At 38.6% G+C, this 16,234-nt stretch overlaps 1 protein-coding gene across 4 annotated transcripts in view; it reads right to left on the reverse strand.

Annotated features, from left to right (window-relative positions):
- SH3D19 (SH3 domain containing 19) overlaps positions 1–16,234 on the reverse strand; it is a 162,974-nt gene that overhangs the window by 26,775 nt on the left and 119,965 nt on the right. For all 4 annotated transcript variants that reach the window (XM_058550186.1, XM_058550187.1, XM_058550185.1 and 1 more), the window contains 3 exons: positions 14,563–15,567; positions 5,479–5,586; positions 1,644–1,756 (listed from right to left, as the gene is read on the reverse strand). In XM_058550186.1, coding sequence (XP_058406169.1) covers positions 1,644–1,756; positions 5,479–5,586; positions 14,563–15,567 — 1,226 coding nt within the window. The remainder of the gene's footprint in view (positions 1–1,643; positions 1,757–5,478; positions 5,587–14,562; positions 15,568–16,234) is intronic.

Below are 16,234 nucleotides of genomic sequence, written 5' to 3' on the forward strand. Positions count from 1 at the left end.
GAGATTTCACAACTACGGCCATCTTGTCCTGAGATGGAAAGTTCCCCAGCACTCAAGGCAGGAGAAATAGTAGAGGGTTTTTGTCCTGTGCCTCATCAGAAGACACAGTTGGCAAAGACCATGCCTATCCTCATGGGTCATTACCCTGGTGAAATATTCTTTCTAGAGATCCTCGCCCACACCTGAAGCCTTTATGCCTCTGGTCTAAAATTCATTCAGTAATTGTAATTCTCAAACAAAAGGAATTTCTCAGGCGTAGATTTGACTTTCTGGCCTTGGAAATCTGTATGTGTGACTTCAGCCAAATCATTTAACTTGTGGTCTGTTTCTCATCTCTTCTTCCTTCAGGCCCAGTGTGTCTATTATGGTGTGTATTTTTTACAGTACAGCACAGAAGGCTTTGACCCCCCCTCCCCGTTTGTAAACAGTGCAGGAAAGGATTTTTCTCATGCTGTTCGTGTGAGGTACAAACAATTATGAATATAATACCTCTCCAAATAGTTTAGTTTATTCTAACTTCCTTTTCTTGTTTTTCTAAAATGTAGGAGTTGCTTTGTGGACTGCTTAATACCAAATGTAATAATACCTAACATGTTAATAGAGCTTTATGGTTTACAAAGCCCATTACATGACTTAATGAATGATATGGACGCCTACTCATCATCCTCTCACTCTCTTTTACAACCCCTTAGAGTAGAAGCCAGTAACCTTCTCAAGTAACTTTTCCTCCTTGGAAATTTGGGATTTTCCTATTCAACAACATATGGTAGGGGCCCTATCATCTTCTTTTGGGCTTTCTTGGCCCAGTTTTAATAAAACATTTATTACCAAGTACTTTGAAAATGTAAGTGATCACTAAATTTTAATTCAGCTTACAGGAAAATCTCATTAACTTGATATTGGCTAATTCAAGTTAATGTCTCCTTCAAAGAAATTTCTCTTCACTAGATGATTAGATGAGTTTGCATGTATAAAAAGCATAGTTAATGCACAATGTAAAACTATTATGAAATTTAAACTGAAAATTTGGTTCAAAGACTTTAAGAATTGATTTCTTTTGAAACAAACCTTAAAGATACTCTATCATATGGGAATTTCAAAAAGGATGGTATTGAGATTGAAATTAAATATATATATATATTTAATACATATATATTTAAAACTCTTTGACCACCATCTGTTAACAAGTACATGGTAAAGCACTATCTTTTAAACTAAAAAAAAATTTTTTCCCTAAATTTCAGATGAACAAATTCTTATAGTAATTATCTTAAAATTGCATCACTAATTGGGTATTTTAAATAAAAACTGACAACTGAACCAAATCTATTTTGACAAATATTAAAGGTTTTTAGAGATTTTAATAACTTCCTCATTATTAGTGCCGTTTAAAAGACAATGCTATTATATCAGTATAGGACAAATTACTTTATGATGAAGTATAACGGATTGGCCAAATTCTTTTGTTCTATAGGGATTTTTAAAATATTGAATATCACATTAAATAAGTATATGGGTCTTAGAAATTGGTTTGTAATAAAAGTATTTTTTGATCTGACCAACAGTAAAATAATGAAGATGAGTATTTAAAATTAGTGCATAGCTTGGTCTTCGACCTAAGACAGTCTATAATAACCACTTACCAAGTTTCTAGTTCTGTCCACATTACTGAGTTTTCCAGATACTGTACTGTGAGTGTTTCCAATAGGTTTTTCAGTAGGGAGAGGAGGTGGGCTTTGTGGATCCTCATGTAAACCTAGAAAAATAGCAGTAATTCATCAATAATTTCTGGTCTTTGGGGATTCCAAAGGATGAAATGATTGCAGCTTGGTTCCTTAGGAAAATGGCTATCATAAAAGATCCACACAAAAAATGGACAGCTAAGCAAATGAGAAAGAGTTCCCACTGATGGGTTAGTAGACATCAGTTAATTTTACTGAATGTTTTATAGAGAGTAAAAGTAATACTAAATAATTACAACAGCAGCCAGCATTTTTGAGAACCTTCTATGTGCCAGGCACTTTATTTATATACATTTCTCCAATCAACATCTATCTATGTGCCAGATCCGCACAGTCCGCTAGCTAGTAGCCACATATGGCAATCTAAACTTACATCGCAATTAATTAAAATTAAACAAAATTAAAATTTCAGTTCCTCAGTTGCACTAGCCACATTTCAAGTGCTCCATAGCCACGTGTGGCTAGTGATTACCACATTGAACATTTCCATCTTTGCAGAAAGTCCTATTGGACAGCACTACGGTGCTAGATAATATCCTACCCATTTTACAGATGAAGAAACTGAGAAGAAATATCCTACTCCTTTAATAGATAAAGCTGAGAAGAAAATAAATGAATTATCCAAGGTCTTAATGCTAGTAATTGTCAGATCCAAGGTTTTGAACCCAAAAGCCTGGGCTCATTGTAATAATAATAAGGCATTGTAATTAGTAAGGCATGCTGCTGCTTAACAGGTAGTGTCTCCAACCTTCCCCCATCCAAATAATTAAATGTGTTTTCTAATTCATTAGCTCCAGATTAATGGGCTTAATTGCCCTCAATTTAACAAACAATATCTTTGTATCCTTAACTCAGTAATAGTGCACCCCCAACTTATTTTAAAAAAAACAAAAAAATCCCCATAGATGACTAGATTTAATTAGTGTCAGCTAATTAAAATCTGTGTGCAAGAACACTTGGAGAGAGGATGACTGTAGCATACTAAAAGAGGCTAAAGCCACCTTTTACACACTGGTTTAGGCATTTAAAGGAGATGGGAATTTTTCTCATTCTTTCAAATGAACACTCTCTGCTTCCATTTCACAGGAAAAACTTATAACAAGAGGATAATTTCTCAGGTTCCTGTTTTATCCACAGACAGGAAACCACTCTCAAAAGGAGGAAAATACCCAGGCCAGCTACTAGGAAAACAATGATTTACAGACAGGCAAGCATTCTTAGTGAGGCAGGGCTGCTCTGGGAATTAAGACACATGCAGGAACATTCCAACTCAGCCCCCATCCTGAAGACTTTCTCTGTGCTACAGTTTCCTTATTCTTACAAGGAAACATGAAACATTTAGGATATAATACTGTCATGACAAACAATTACGGCTACAAAGTAATAATAATATGAAAGTAGAGAGGAGGTAGTTTACTGGCAGGAAGGGACATAGGGATTATCTGGTGTGGGTGTGTGTGGGAGGTGGAGATTTCCAATTTCAAATAATGTGGTCAGTGGCGGTCTCAATGAGAAAAGTGGCATTTGAGCAAAGATTTGAAGGAATGGTGAAGGAGGGAGCTATGCAGATATCTTAGAAAGGACATCCTAGTGAGAAGAAACAAGTCCCGAGGTGAAGGAGCTGACAGGTTCAAAGAAAAGCAAAGAGTTTCATACCACAAAGCTGTGCCTTTCTTCCTTTGTCCATTCCAAGTTCTTCAGACACCAACAGTCTTACTTTTTTTTCTCTACAGCATATATGCATTGCTTAATAATTGTAATAATAAAATTCTGGGGAACGGGTTTTTTATATAAATAGAAATAACTTTCTAGAAACGGGCACTTCATTTCTCTCACATGTAGTAGTATATATAGAATTCAACTTTCTAATAGTTCCTGAAGCTTTGTCAGGATAATAAATAAAGGTGCTTCCTCAATATATCCTGTTTAGATTTCAGGACTATTAATACAATTTATAAGTGTGCAGAAAAGAGTAGATATAGCAGGTCTGAGACTGCTTATCCTTAGAAAGCCCTGCTTACAAGGCTGGTCCTTGCTGGCATAAAACAAAAGAATATGGCTTATGCTGAACACCTGCTTTCCTTCTGGGTATCTGGAATTTTGGCACGTGCCAAAGTTCCTAGAGGTGCCTATGTGACCAGTCCCCAATAAAAAGCCTGCAGGTTGAGTCTCTAATGAGCTTCCCTGGTTGACAACATTTCACACATGTTGTCACAACTGGTTCCTGGGGAAGTTAAGTCCTCCCTGTGTGACCCTACTGGGAAAGGACTCCTAGAAGCTTGTGCCAGATTTCCTCCAGACTTCGCCCTATGCACCTTTTCCCTTTGCTGATTTTTCTTTGTATATTTTTGCTGTAATAAATCACAGCCGTGAACACAACTATATGCTAAGTCTTGTGAGTCCTCCCAGCAAATCACCAAACCTGAGGGTCTTGGGGACCCTGACACAACAGAAGAACAAATTTAAATATAAAAGTTGTATTACTTAAAACCCACATGAGCTTCAGGCAATATTTATTATCATTATATCTTACCATGCCTGTTAAAATCCAGAATACATTTAACAGGGCAACAGCAAGCAGGCAAACAACCCAATGCGCTACCATTTTACTGATTTGTCGGCTATATAATGATGTCAAAATACAACCGTATAACCTCCTAAGAAGCTAGAACCCACCAGAATTTGGTACCCTTGATTTTTTCTCCTTCTCATTCTTTATAGCAACTCAGTTCAATCTTCTTGTTACTTGGCTTAGGGCCATCAGTTAACAACAAAACCATCAAGAAACTAAAACCAATATGATCCTTCTGGGTAGTATTTTGTAGAGAAACCAAACCCCTAACCTAAAGGAGTTCCATGGCATTCCAGGGTATGCCTGCAATACAACCCTGGGATGCTACAGGTGAAGGACTGGGACACTTGCTCTGCTGTTAGGAGGAATGGAACGGCGGAATCTCTTGTTAGACAAAAGCAAGGATGCCTCTGGGCCATGGAAAGGCACTGAATGAAATGAAAGCAGAGGCTCACGAAGAAAGCTGTGTGATGACTCCAAGCAATGCCAGGAACTGCTTCGGAGCCCATCGTATGTGCATGCGCAGGCACATACACACAGGCTTTTACACATACTTTTTAATAAAAGTATGTCTGGGGTCTAAAATAAATAGTTCTGGCCCTCTTGGCTTCTTTCTTACAATAAATATCAGATTTCTTTGCAGAACGTATTAAAGCTTACAAAATTTCATTTATTGTTCCATTAAAAAAATCAAGTCAAGAAGTACATAAAAATGTAGTGTTACACTAATTTAAAAAATATTTTTATACATTGTTATATATTTCTATAACTTTTGGTTACTGCTCCTTACACAATTCACACATAGCGATATGTAGATTATGCTGATTGAAATAATATATTCCTGACAGACCTATACAACTTGATCTGCTATTAGTTTCAATTATTTTCCTACCATCTTTGCTAGAGGAACTAACACAGGATACTACAATTGTTCTGAGCTTCAGTCTCCCTCTATTCTCTCTGCCTAAAGACAATTGAAATCCAAATTTACTGTAGTAATTGTCTAAAGAATTGTGAAAAAACAACTTGGTTTTAAATGTCCTTGACTATGAATAATAACAAATGGCCAATTACACATAATTTCAAAAGCAGTCATTGATAAATTAGCATATATTTCCCCCAGGCTCTCGGAGAAGCAAATAAAGAAGGCAGAGAAGTGCTTACATTTTCCTGGTTTGGCTGGAATTCGAATCACAGTGGGCTTCCTGGTGGGCGCTGGTTGAACTGCTCGTTCTTTTGTTGGTTCTGTTTTTGTGGGGAGCTGAAAGGGATCTAATGAAAAACACAGTTTGTTTTGTGTGTTTTAGTTAACACGGACTCAAACAAAAAACCTCATTCATAATTAAAGAGCCATATTTTTCATGCCCCAGGGAAAACTATTCACGGATAAACAAAATCTCAGTTTGCAGAGACAAAAACAAAGTCGGAGCTCATGAAAGGAAATAACTTGGTGATCTGTAAATAATTCATACGGCTTTTCTTCCTCTCTGATGACAGAGATCCAGGACAATCTTGAATTATGTAGAAGCTATCTTTCATGGGAATGCAATCATTTCATAAGTACCCGCCTGAAAATGAGGGGCAGTTGAAACAAGGAGCCAATCTTCCCCCTAATGTGAAGCCTCCCAGATCCCCCAGTAAGGAAGACCTCTTCTCCCCCACTCTCCTGTGCCTGGACTGGAAAACTTATGCACCGGGCTCATTAAGGGCCCTCATCCTATGCATATCGTGCCCGGCACAGGATGGGTGCTCAGCAGAGCCTTGAATTTAGTAGTTTAACTACACTTCAGCAACATGGAAATGAAAAACAGAAAAATGGAAATAAAATAAGATATCTCCCTTCAAATATTTAATTTTGGGGCAAGGATATACGACTCGGCACTTTTCCATCTTAATTGATTCATTTAAAATAGACAGTATATGCTTAGAGAAAGTATTTTAAACAAAAGCATAACTACCAAAATTTTGAATGAAAGAAATGTCTTTTTTTTTCTTTTTTCTCCCCAAAGCCCCCAGTACATAGTTGTATATCCTAATTGTAGGTCCTTCTAGTTCTTCTATGTGGGACACTGGCTCAGCACGGTTTGATGAGCGGTGAGTAGGTCCGCGCCCAGGATCCGAACTGGTGAACCCTGGGCCACCGAAGCGGAAGGCACGAACTTAACCACTGCGCCACCGGGCCGGTGCTAAGTCTTTTTTTTCTTTAGTGTAAATGCTCTTTTCAGTAGTTTGGAAAAATGACCATAAAGTTTTTAAAAGATGAGAAATCTAAAAATAAATAGATTAGTAAAAATAAAATAAAATGCTGTATAATGAATACTCTCTACAGCACACAGGATCTCGTGAGGCTGCCTTTGCCTTTAGTCAACAAGAGGCAGAATGAGTATATGCAGTAATTCTGCACCTGTTCTATGGATCTTGCCTGTAGGGAGATACTCCCTGTAAAACAACGCACTTCACAGCTCCCATGATGAACAGCATTCACGTTCTGCCTGTTATAGCTACAGTTCAGTAAGCACCTTTTGCTGACCAGCTCTTTTCAGGATCCTTTTAAGGATAAGAAGGACTTTTAGCTCCCTGATACTTCCCCTTCCCTTCCACCCAGCTCTCAGGCCCCACAATCATATATCCCACCAAAGGCATCACTCACTCACTAGCCCCTTGCTCACATAGTATGTCTACTATGTGCCAGTAACAGTGCTAGGTGGGGAGATACAATGGTAAAGTACAATCCTACTTTAAGTTTATTATCTACCACCTAAGAAGAGCCCCCAGATGGCATACTAGGTAAATAATTATTATTAGGCTACTGAGAAAAAAAAATTAGATGACCCCTCTATGGAAACCTGTCTATCAACTCACAAGTCAGGTAAGCCTTGTCTAAGTTTAAAAAACCAATGCAAGATTATCAAAACAATACCAAACTTAAAGAAAAGGCTCTTGTAATAATATAACTTTCTTCCACTGTAACCTATATCCCCACAAAACAAATAAACAAACAAAGCTCCTTCTTTCAGGTCTAACCAAATTCTTTAATTCCTTATTTTGTTATAACATTTTTTACTTCAAAAGTAATATTTATTGTAAAAATGGGAAACACTAAGAAACATGTAATAGAAATCTCTTCTAATCCCATCCCTCCAGTAATAATTATTATTTAAAATTTGGTATATCTGTCTACAGATTTTTCCCCCTATATTACATGTATTATTATGTAGGTATTTTGAAAAACAAGAAACAGGATAATTTCATATCCATTTCTTTGTAATTTGCTTTTCACTTTTGTTCATTCACTATTGATTGGGTGCCTGCTACACATCAAACACTATTCTAGGCGCTGGGAATACTTCAGCGAAGAAAGCAGAGAACTCTGCCCTCATGGCACTTACATTCCAGCAGGCAGATGGAGACAATAAACAATAAACATAATAGATAAGTAATTCATGTGGTATATTAGAAGGTGAGATATACTATTGAAAAAAGGAAAAAGTAGAGCAAGGTGAGGAACTGCAGGTGTGAGCAGAAGGGAAGCACGTTACAGCATGACACACAAGTGTAGGGGGTGAGGGAGGGGAGAGCTCCATGACCATCTTTCCAACAACTGCATTTTACATATTCTAATAGTTCTTCCAACTTAAATAATACACATCTGGTCTTTAGGAAACAGCAGTGCCAATGGATAAAAAGGGGTAGGTACACTTGTATTAAAGCCCATTATTGCAAGTATTACCTGAATCTGAACTCCCAAATGGTTCATCTATTCTGAGTAATGCTAGCTAAAACAAAAGAATCTGAAGACCCCATGTAATCTTAGCATACATTTTATTCAAACACAGAAACACAGTATCTTTCCTCTGTGTGTATCCTTCCTTTCTGTTCATCTCTCTCTCCCCTGCCATTGCCTCTGCTCTGCCTCCCTGGCCCTCACTGGAACCCACTGACCTCCAAGGAGCCACCTTCCTTCCCCCAGCTGCTGCAGAGACTTGATTGTTCAGGAACTTGACCATCCTCCCTCCCTCCAATCTTGTTGTAATATCCCATTCTCTCAGGGTCTGTTTTCTGCTAGGAAAAGGACCAAAAATTTAAGAAAAGGATTAAGGCTGATCATTGTAGTTCACTGTGTTCTATCTTTCAAGTGGCATTCTGCTTTAACAGCTGCTTTTCGTGCCTATAATCTGCTGGTTATTAGTACACATTTTTAGTTGATTTCTTTGGGTGGGTGTGGAGGCGGAAGAAAATCTTGAGCATGGAACGACTTCCATTGTTTCCCAACTCATATTCAATTCTGGGCCAGTATACCACCTATACTCTCCCACATTCCCGGAGTGAGGGCACAAATAAGGGAGGCAGGGAAAGGAGAAAAGAGGCCAAACAGTGCCCTTGAAGGGCTGGGCACTTCCAAATGTGCTTGTTGTTGGAGGACTGGCCACAGGGAACCCTGCCCCAAATGCCGCACACGGTGCAGCAGATCTCACCTGTCGCATTACAGGGTCCAGTCATCTTTTTTTTTTTTAAACCTGAAGGATTTAAATTGAAGTAGCATAGATACAACTTAAATACAAAGTATTCAAAGTGTCCTAGCTATCCACTCTTTCTCTTTTTTGGTCTTTATTTTTTATTTTTTAAAATTTTTTGTTTATTGCAATAATATTGGTTTATAACATTGTATAAATTTCAGGTGTACCTCATTATACTTCTATTTCTGCATAGATTACATCATGCTCACCACCCAAATACTAATTACAACCCATCACCACACATATGTGCCAAATTATCCTTTTCACCCTCCTCCCTTCCCCTTTCCCCTTTGGTAACCACCAATCCAATCTCTGTCTCTATGTGTTTGTTTATTGTTGTTATTATCTACTACTTAATGAAGGAAATCATACGGTATTTGACCTTCTCCCTCTGACTTATTTCACTATGCATAATACCCTCATGGCCTTTATTTTTAATATTGTTAGCTACTCTTTAATAATTGGCACTCAGATCATGTGTAACTATTCTACTATACATGTCTCTTGAAAAAAAATTTCTTTCTCAATACAGTGAAGTGAGGAATTCTTAGTGTTCCAGCACTGAGGGCTGTTTGGCAGGAGTGGGTCTGTTTAATGACCTACCCCAGCTGTGCTCACTGAGTCAGTGAGCTCGGCATCTGCCTCTCTGTCTGCATGCTGTCCCGGGCTATAATCCAGACGAGGCGTGCAGATGAGTGGGGAGGACAAACAGCATCACTTCAGTGAGAAGGTGGAGCCGGAGGCCTGTTTTTCATCTTGATCGTGTGCAAGTCTCCGTCTAGCTACACAGCATGGAGTTTATTTTTTACGTCTTTTCATGAGAGGGGTATTTTTTCCAACAGAAATGTAAGTAGGCAACATATAAAGCATGGATGGCACCTCATGTCTGGGAACTCCAGGCACTGCCAGGTGGGAAACTGGATCATCGGTACTATTAAAATGTTTCAAGTCCATAAGCTTTGACCCAGAAGTCCCATATTTGGAAAGTCAGTCTTCAGAAATAAAAGCACCAGTAGAAGTGAAAATGTTTATGAGACTGTGTACTGCAGCATTTTTTGTAGTAGCAAAAAAAAAAAAGCCAAAAAAATTCAAAACAAATGAAACCACCTGAATGTCCATCAATAGGGGAAATGGTGAATCAATGACAATACACTCATACCAGGACTATTAGACAGTTATAAGGAAACAAGGAGTTAGACTTAGATCTACTGGCCTGAAGAAATGTCCATAAATCTAACTGTTAAATAAAAAAAGCAAGCTGCTGAGTGATGGGTATAGTATGATAAAAATTTTTCAAAAAAGCAAGAAAAACACATGTACATGTTTGTAAGCTTTGGTTTGGAATGTCCAAAGGCACAGAAGGCTACATACAACACTGTTCACATTGGTTACTCTGGGGATTTGGATGGACTGGAGAGAGATCATTTTTTTTCTTTTACTAAATGTATTGTCTGACTTGTTACAGCAAATATATGTTACTCTGTAACTAAAAAAAATCCAATAAAATAAATTCAATCACAAGAAAAAAGTCACAAGATTAAGCTGAAATAACATCCCTGCCAAACAAACTAAAACAAAAATCACTTAAAAATAACCAGAAAAAAAGAGAAAATTTTGGTCCCTTTAGTTGCTTTTTCAAGGCAATAATGGCCATAAAATTTTCCATAACGTAACCAGAAAAATAAAAACTCTTTTTTTTGGATACTATTCCTTGGTGGGTTTATTTAAATAAGAGATAATGCAGATATATATTTTTGAATTTGTCTAACTTAGACACATTTTGTTCCTAATAATTAGCTGTTATTTGTAACCTTGAATAATATAACTGTTTAGAAAAATCATGTTTTACTATTTTTAAAATTTCTATTCCTCAAAAGGCTGAGGATCAGTGTGGGAGGTGGCTCTCTTTCCGTGGCAAGGACGACAAGATGTAACTCTCCCAGTTCCTTTCATCCTAATTCTGCTTATGTTCAGCTTTGAAAACCAGGTTCCCCCATCCTCTCCTGCCTACTCAGTTCCCTCGTAAAAGACAACCTTTGTTACCAACTTTTTATACATCTTTCCAAAGGCATTGCATAGTTGTGTGTATGTGTGTGTTTCAACACCAACAGTAGCTAAAATACCCCGAATACTATCTGTACCTTGCATTTTTTACCTAATAATATCTTGGAGGTTGGTCCATAGTGGGAGATAATAGGTGGTCTGCCTCCTTTTTAATTACCACACAATACTCCATTGTAAGGATGTACCATAATTTATTTAAGCAGTCCATTGAAGGTTATTTCCAATATTTTGTGGTAGAAGTCCTTAATCTGGTGTCCAAGAATAGGCCCTTGAAGCTCTGGAAATTGTACCTCCAATTGTGTGTACACGAGCTAAAGGGCTATTTTCAAGGGAGAAGAAAGATTCACAGCCTAATCAGATTCTCCGAGTTCTGTGATCCAGCAAGGCTTAAGAACTGCAGTGCCATAATTCTATCACAGACTGTTTGCTTTTGCTTCTACAGAAAAAACACAAAACATCTCCAAAAGAATCTCCTATCCAAATCTAAGGAAAGTCAATGGCATCTTTTTTTACTTTTATTTGCAGTATTTATTCTGCCCTCCTTCTAGCCCCTCACACCAACCCAATTATTCTACACCTGCTGCCAAGCAAGCAGGCCCCATTACACCTATATCCACATGGTCTTCATTACCGAGTTGAGAGAAACATTGATGATAATGTAGTTTTCTGCCCATTACCTGTCTCTAATAATATGCTTGTCATCATAATTAGTTTCACCATCCGTGGCTTGCTTTTCTGTCATTTCTTTCCCTTGAGTTCTGTTAATAGCAAAAATTGGCTGCTAAACTATTATTCTGGTCTGTGTAATGGGGCTGACAGCAGAAGCATTCTGCTTTTTTTGACAACTGGGTATGATTTGTAAAGGTGTGAAGAGGAATTGCTAATACTTCTCAGCTCCATTACATTAACCTGGAAGGCATCCTACCCAAGAAATGAATCCAATATTAAATTGCCTGTTTTATGAGTTTTCCTTTAATAATTTTTCTAATCTTTACAATGTTTTCATAGCTTTGGTATTTTCTGATCTCCATTTCCTGAGATTAATATGGCAACTTCATTTTATGAAAACTATTTTATTAGATTTTCTTTATTTTTGAGGGAAGAAAAAGAAAAGGAAAGACATCTGTGAGTTTCTCTCCTTTCTCCTGTGTTCCTCTCCCAGTTTCTGGCTGATGCCAGGACAATTAGGCAAGGTTTCACAAAGAGACCATAATCCTTTATTACACTGACATTGATATACCATCAAAAAGTCACAAAGCCCAAATAAATAAAGAACAAAAATCTCTCTGCATGTTGGGGAATTCAGAGGTGATCCTGAAGGCCTCTGGAGGTCAATAAGCAGGGAAGCAAGATGGTCCAATGTACACTCTAGAACGATCCCTTGGGTAGCCATAAATAGATGATGATGGGTTTGAGGCAGATGCAGGGGCTCAATTTAGGAGGCCACTGCAGTAATCTGGGCATAGAGGCCTAAAGTGGGGTAGGAGGAGGAGGGACGGAAATGAGAGGAACATTCAAGAACTATTCAGAAGGTAAAACCAGCAGGAGTTGGTAACTAATTGGATGTGAAGGGCAAGAGGTAACAGGAATAACTACTACTTAATGAACACTTACCATGTTTCAGACAATGTGATAGGGCTTTCCTGCATAATCACATTTAATCCTTGCAATACCTCCATGAGGAGTATTATTATTGTGTTTTATAGATGAGGAAGCAGAGGCACTGTGGGGTTAAGTAAATTGCCCAAAGTCACAGAGCAATTAAGTGGCAGACCTTGGCCTGTATGACTCCAAGTCCAAACAACTAGCCATTGAGTGACAGGAAGGAAGACTCAAGAGTATTTCTAGGATTATCTAGGGAAGGCTGGGTGTGTGAAGGTATCACTACTAAGGTGCAGAATATAGGAAGAGGAGCAGGTTTAGAAAGAAGATAAAGTGTTTAGGTCAATATAACTCCACAGCCAAGAGCAATGGTTAAAGTCAGGTACGGCAAGCAAATTACAGATTTTGCTAAAAGACTGCCTCAATAATTAAATGATGTGCAATGAAGTGGTAGAAATCAAAACAGAAAAGGCTGAGCATGAAGCATCAGACTGTATTCATGTTGAATGTATACTACTGACCTTCCTTTTTGAAGATGATTGTAATTATCTGCTTGATGACACAGAATAAATTCTCAGCAATTATTAACCAAGTTGCCATCCCCATAGAATCCAGCAGGTTCTACAAAAGGTGATATTTCTTTGCCCTTGAACTGTTTCCACTCCTTAATGGCTTGCTTCTGTTGGATTTACCCATTCCTGTCCTACCCTGAACCTTGTAACACCAAAAAGGTTTAAATAAGAAAATGAGATAACAAACACTTGAAAGTTTTTAATGTGTTGCCTGGTTTAAGGATTCATGAAAATGTTGAATGCCAACATGATATAGTGAAAATAAACTAAATTTAGAATAAAAAGACTGTGTTTGAATCCTGCCTCAGAAAATTGTTAGTTTTCTGACACTGGGAAGTTACCATACATTGATATCTCTCAACCTTATGTTCTCTGTCTACAAACTGAGGCCAACGATATGCTGCAGAGGGTTACTGAAAGTATTAAGTTAAATAATGTATGTCTGGGTATCCAGCAGAGGGGTTGGAACCCTGCAGAAGCTCAATACATTCTAATGTTCTTCCTTCCACTCTTTATGGACAAGAGGCATTCCATAGCCAGCTACAATATTATGTGCGTGATAAATATTTAATAAATGTGTTTGTTATCATTTAAAATACACCTGTGCTGTGCAGAATTTGGTTTTAAATCACAGAATGTATACCATTTTGACGCATGTTAAACATTTATAAGATGACAGCTAACCTTTTGAAAATACTATCAAGTTTACATGCTCACAAATTCTACCCAAATAAATAAAGAGTAGTAAAAGGAATCTTATCAATGACAAGTAGGGCAGCTTAGTTTGACAAATCAAAGATAAGCTTTACCACCACATCCTCCATCTGAACAGCACGAGGAAAGAAAACATCCTCTCTGCCTCTTGGGAAATTTAATTGTCCTGATCTTGGCAGGAAACTTAGAAGTGTTATATTTTATTTACAAAACTTTGCATTCCCAAGGGAAGATGTTCCGTGAAGATTATGGGAAAAAAATTGCAACATATGGCTGGGTCCTCACTCCTTGCACTGCTCTTGCCGGAGTCCTCCCCAGGGCTGGCCCTTCTGCTGACACTCCCAGCGGGGCCAGTTCAATTTTAGGGGTCCTTCTGGGGCCACTGCATGATTTCTCATCTATGAGAATTTCCCCTGCATCCTCCTAATGCGTGAATCTGTACCTACCAGAGAAAGGGAGCCAGCCTCACATCTAGTTTCATCCTTAGTCCCAGTCTGCTTATTCCTGGCTCATAAAACAGTAATCACCATGCATGTCTCCCTCTTTCTCCATCTCCACCTCCCCCATCCCATATTTCCATTCCTCTCTGTTTCCAACTCCCACCCAGTTCCATGTTTCTTAGTCTCTCTGTATTTCCCCGTTTCTATACACACACATGCATGTGCACACACGCATACGTATATACCGCAATAACTTATGTAGTGGAAACTAAAACAGCAAGTGCCATTCAAGATACCCTATGATGAGTTTAGATTCCCCTCCACTTCTTATTTACTCACCCAGAACCAACGCTGAACCCAGGGAGTCTTCAACCAGGTTCCCAGATGGGGTGGGTAAAACATCATCATCAAAACTGATGAGGTCGATGTCCCCCAGAGGCTTGCTTTGCAGAACTGGAACTGGGGGGTTGGCTGGGGGTCCTTCTCCCAGTGACCTGAATGCTTTGGCTTGTGATGCCACTGAGAGTCGGGGAGGAACAGTGACCGGTTTCAGCGAAGCTGCAGGGTAGGTGGGGTTTTCTGAGGAAACCGATTTCTTCGGCAGCAAAGGCCGAGGAGCAGGAGTTGGGACTTTCTTCCCACCATCAGGGCTCTCAGCCACGGGCCCTCCTCCCAGAATCTCATGAGTAACACTGCGTATAAGGCCAGGATTTGGTTTCTTTGGCAATTCAGGTTTGGTTACTGGGATGCTCCCTGCTTCTTGCAGTGGAGAGTGTGGGGTGAGCCCTTCCCTAGAGGCCACCTTGAGTCTGTTTTCAGTCCAGGAGTTCCATTCTCCAGAAGCTCTGTTAGCAGCTGGTTTGGGAGCCACAGAGGGTTTCCCTGAGGAAACAGTAGGCCTTGGGGGGAGTGTGCGGGGAGCAATTTCTGGTTTCTTGGGCAGTCCCGAGGTTTCTGTATTTGTCTGACCCTCAAATGCTTTGATCCTTGAAACAATACTATTTTGGCTTCGTTCTGTGTTCATAATGTTCATTACTGCCTGACTATCCAAGTCGTTGGTATTGTCCAGCAGAGACTGGGGCTGGCTTGGGGATGACTCTTCTTTTGTGGCCGCAGAGCTGATTTTCTGGTGATTCTGCTTTTTAATGTGAGTATCTCTGGCTACTGGTCTGAGGTTGCTTTTTGATCTTGGTTTTGGCACTGGACATCTTGTAGCACTGGAGTTTTCTGGACAATTCTGTTCTTCAGAAACATCAAAGACTATTAAAGGCGCCACATTTGTCAGAAGATCACTGGCTGAGACTGCTGGGGAAGGCTGAAGAGGTTTGAGAGGTGCCTGTAGTGCTGAAAAGACCAAAACAAACAAAAAGAAGTTGCAATGCTATAATTTAAAAGAAAAAATAACAGAAGATACACAGATTTTTAAAATATATATGTAGAATACAAAAGATTTTGGTTTCCTTAATTTGTAAAAAATAATTCCAAAACCAGTGGGGAAATTGTTTATACTCAGCTTCCTGCAGGAGTGTTCTTTAAGTTATATTTATTCATATAAGAAATATTCGCTATATACTATTTTAAAACACCATTAAATTCCTGATTCTCAGTAGACTTATCACATGAACCATTTCTCTCATCAAAATTCCAACATTTCTTGCTTTACTTTTCCAAAGTTATCCAAATACAATGCTTTTTAAAAACCTAACAGGACAGCCACCTTTAGCATCCTGTCAAGTTTAAGTTGCTAAACATAACATCTTTCTCTATGGGAATAAAGGGCATAAGCAGTAATGCCAACTATGAGTTAAAAGGATGATGTTTTTGTGACATGAACTAGTGTGAGCCCAAGAAATTGGGGCTGTGGCTCGTGAGAATGATCTATTATCATAATAATCATAGCAAACCCAAATAAAGAAAGTACACAATGATCACACTGACTGGGAAGCAGAACTCAATGAATTATGCACAAATTGCAAATTATTTTAAAGGCTAGAGCCTACTACTGACCGCT

The sequence above is a fragment of the Diceros bicornis genome, chromosome 11 (assembly GCF_020826845.1).
Source record: "Diceros bicornis minor isolate mBicDic1 chromosome 11, mDicBic1.mat.cur, whole genome shotgun sequence".
Classification (NCBI taxonomy): Eukaryota; Metazoa; Chordata; class Mammalia; order Perissodactyla; family Rhinocerotidae; genus Diceros; species Diceros bicornis.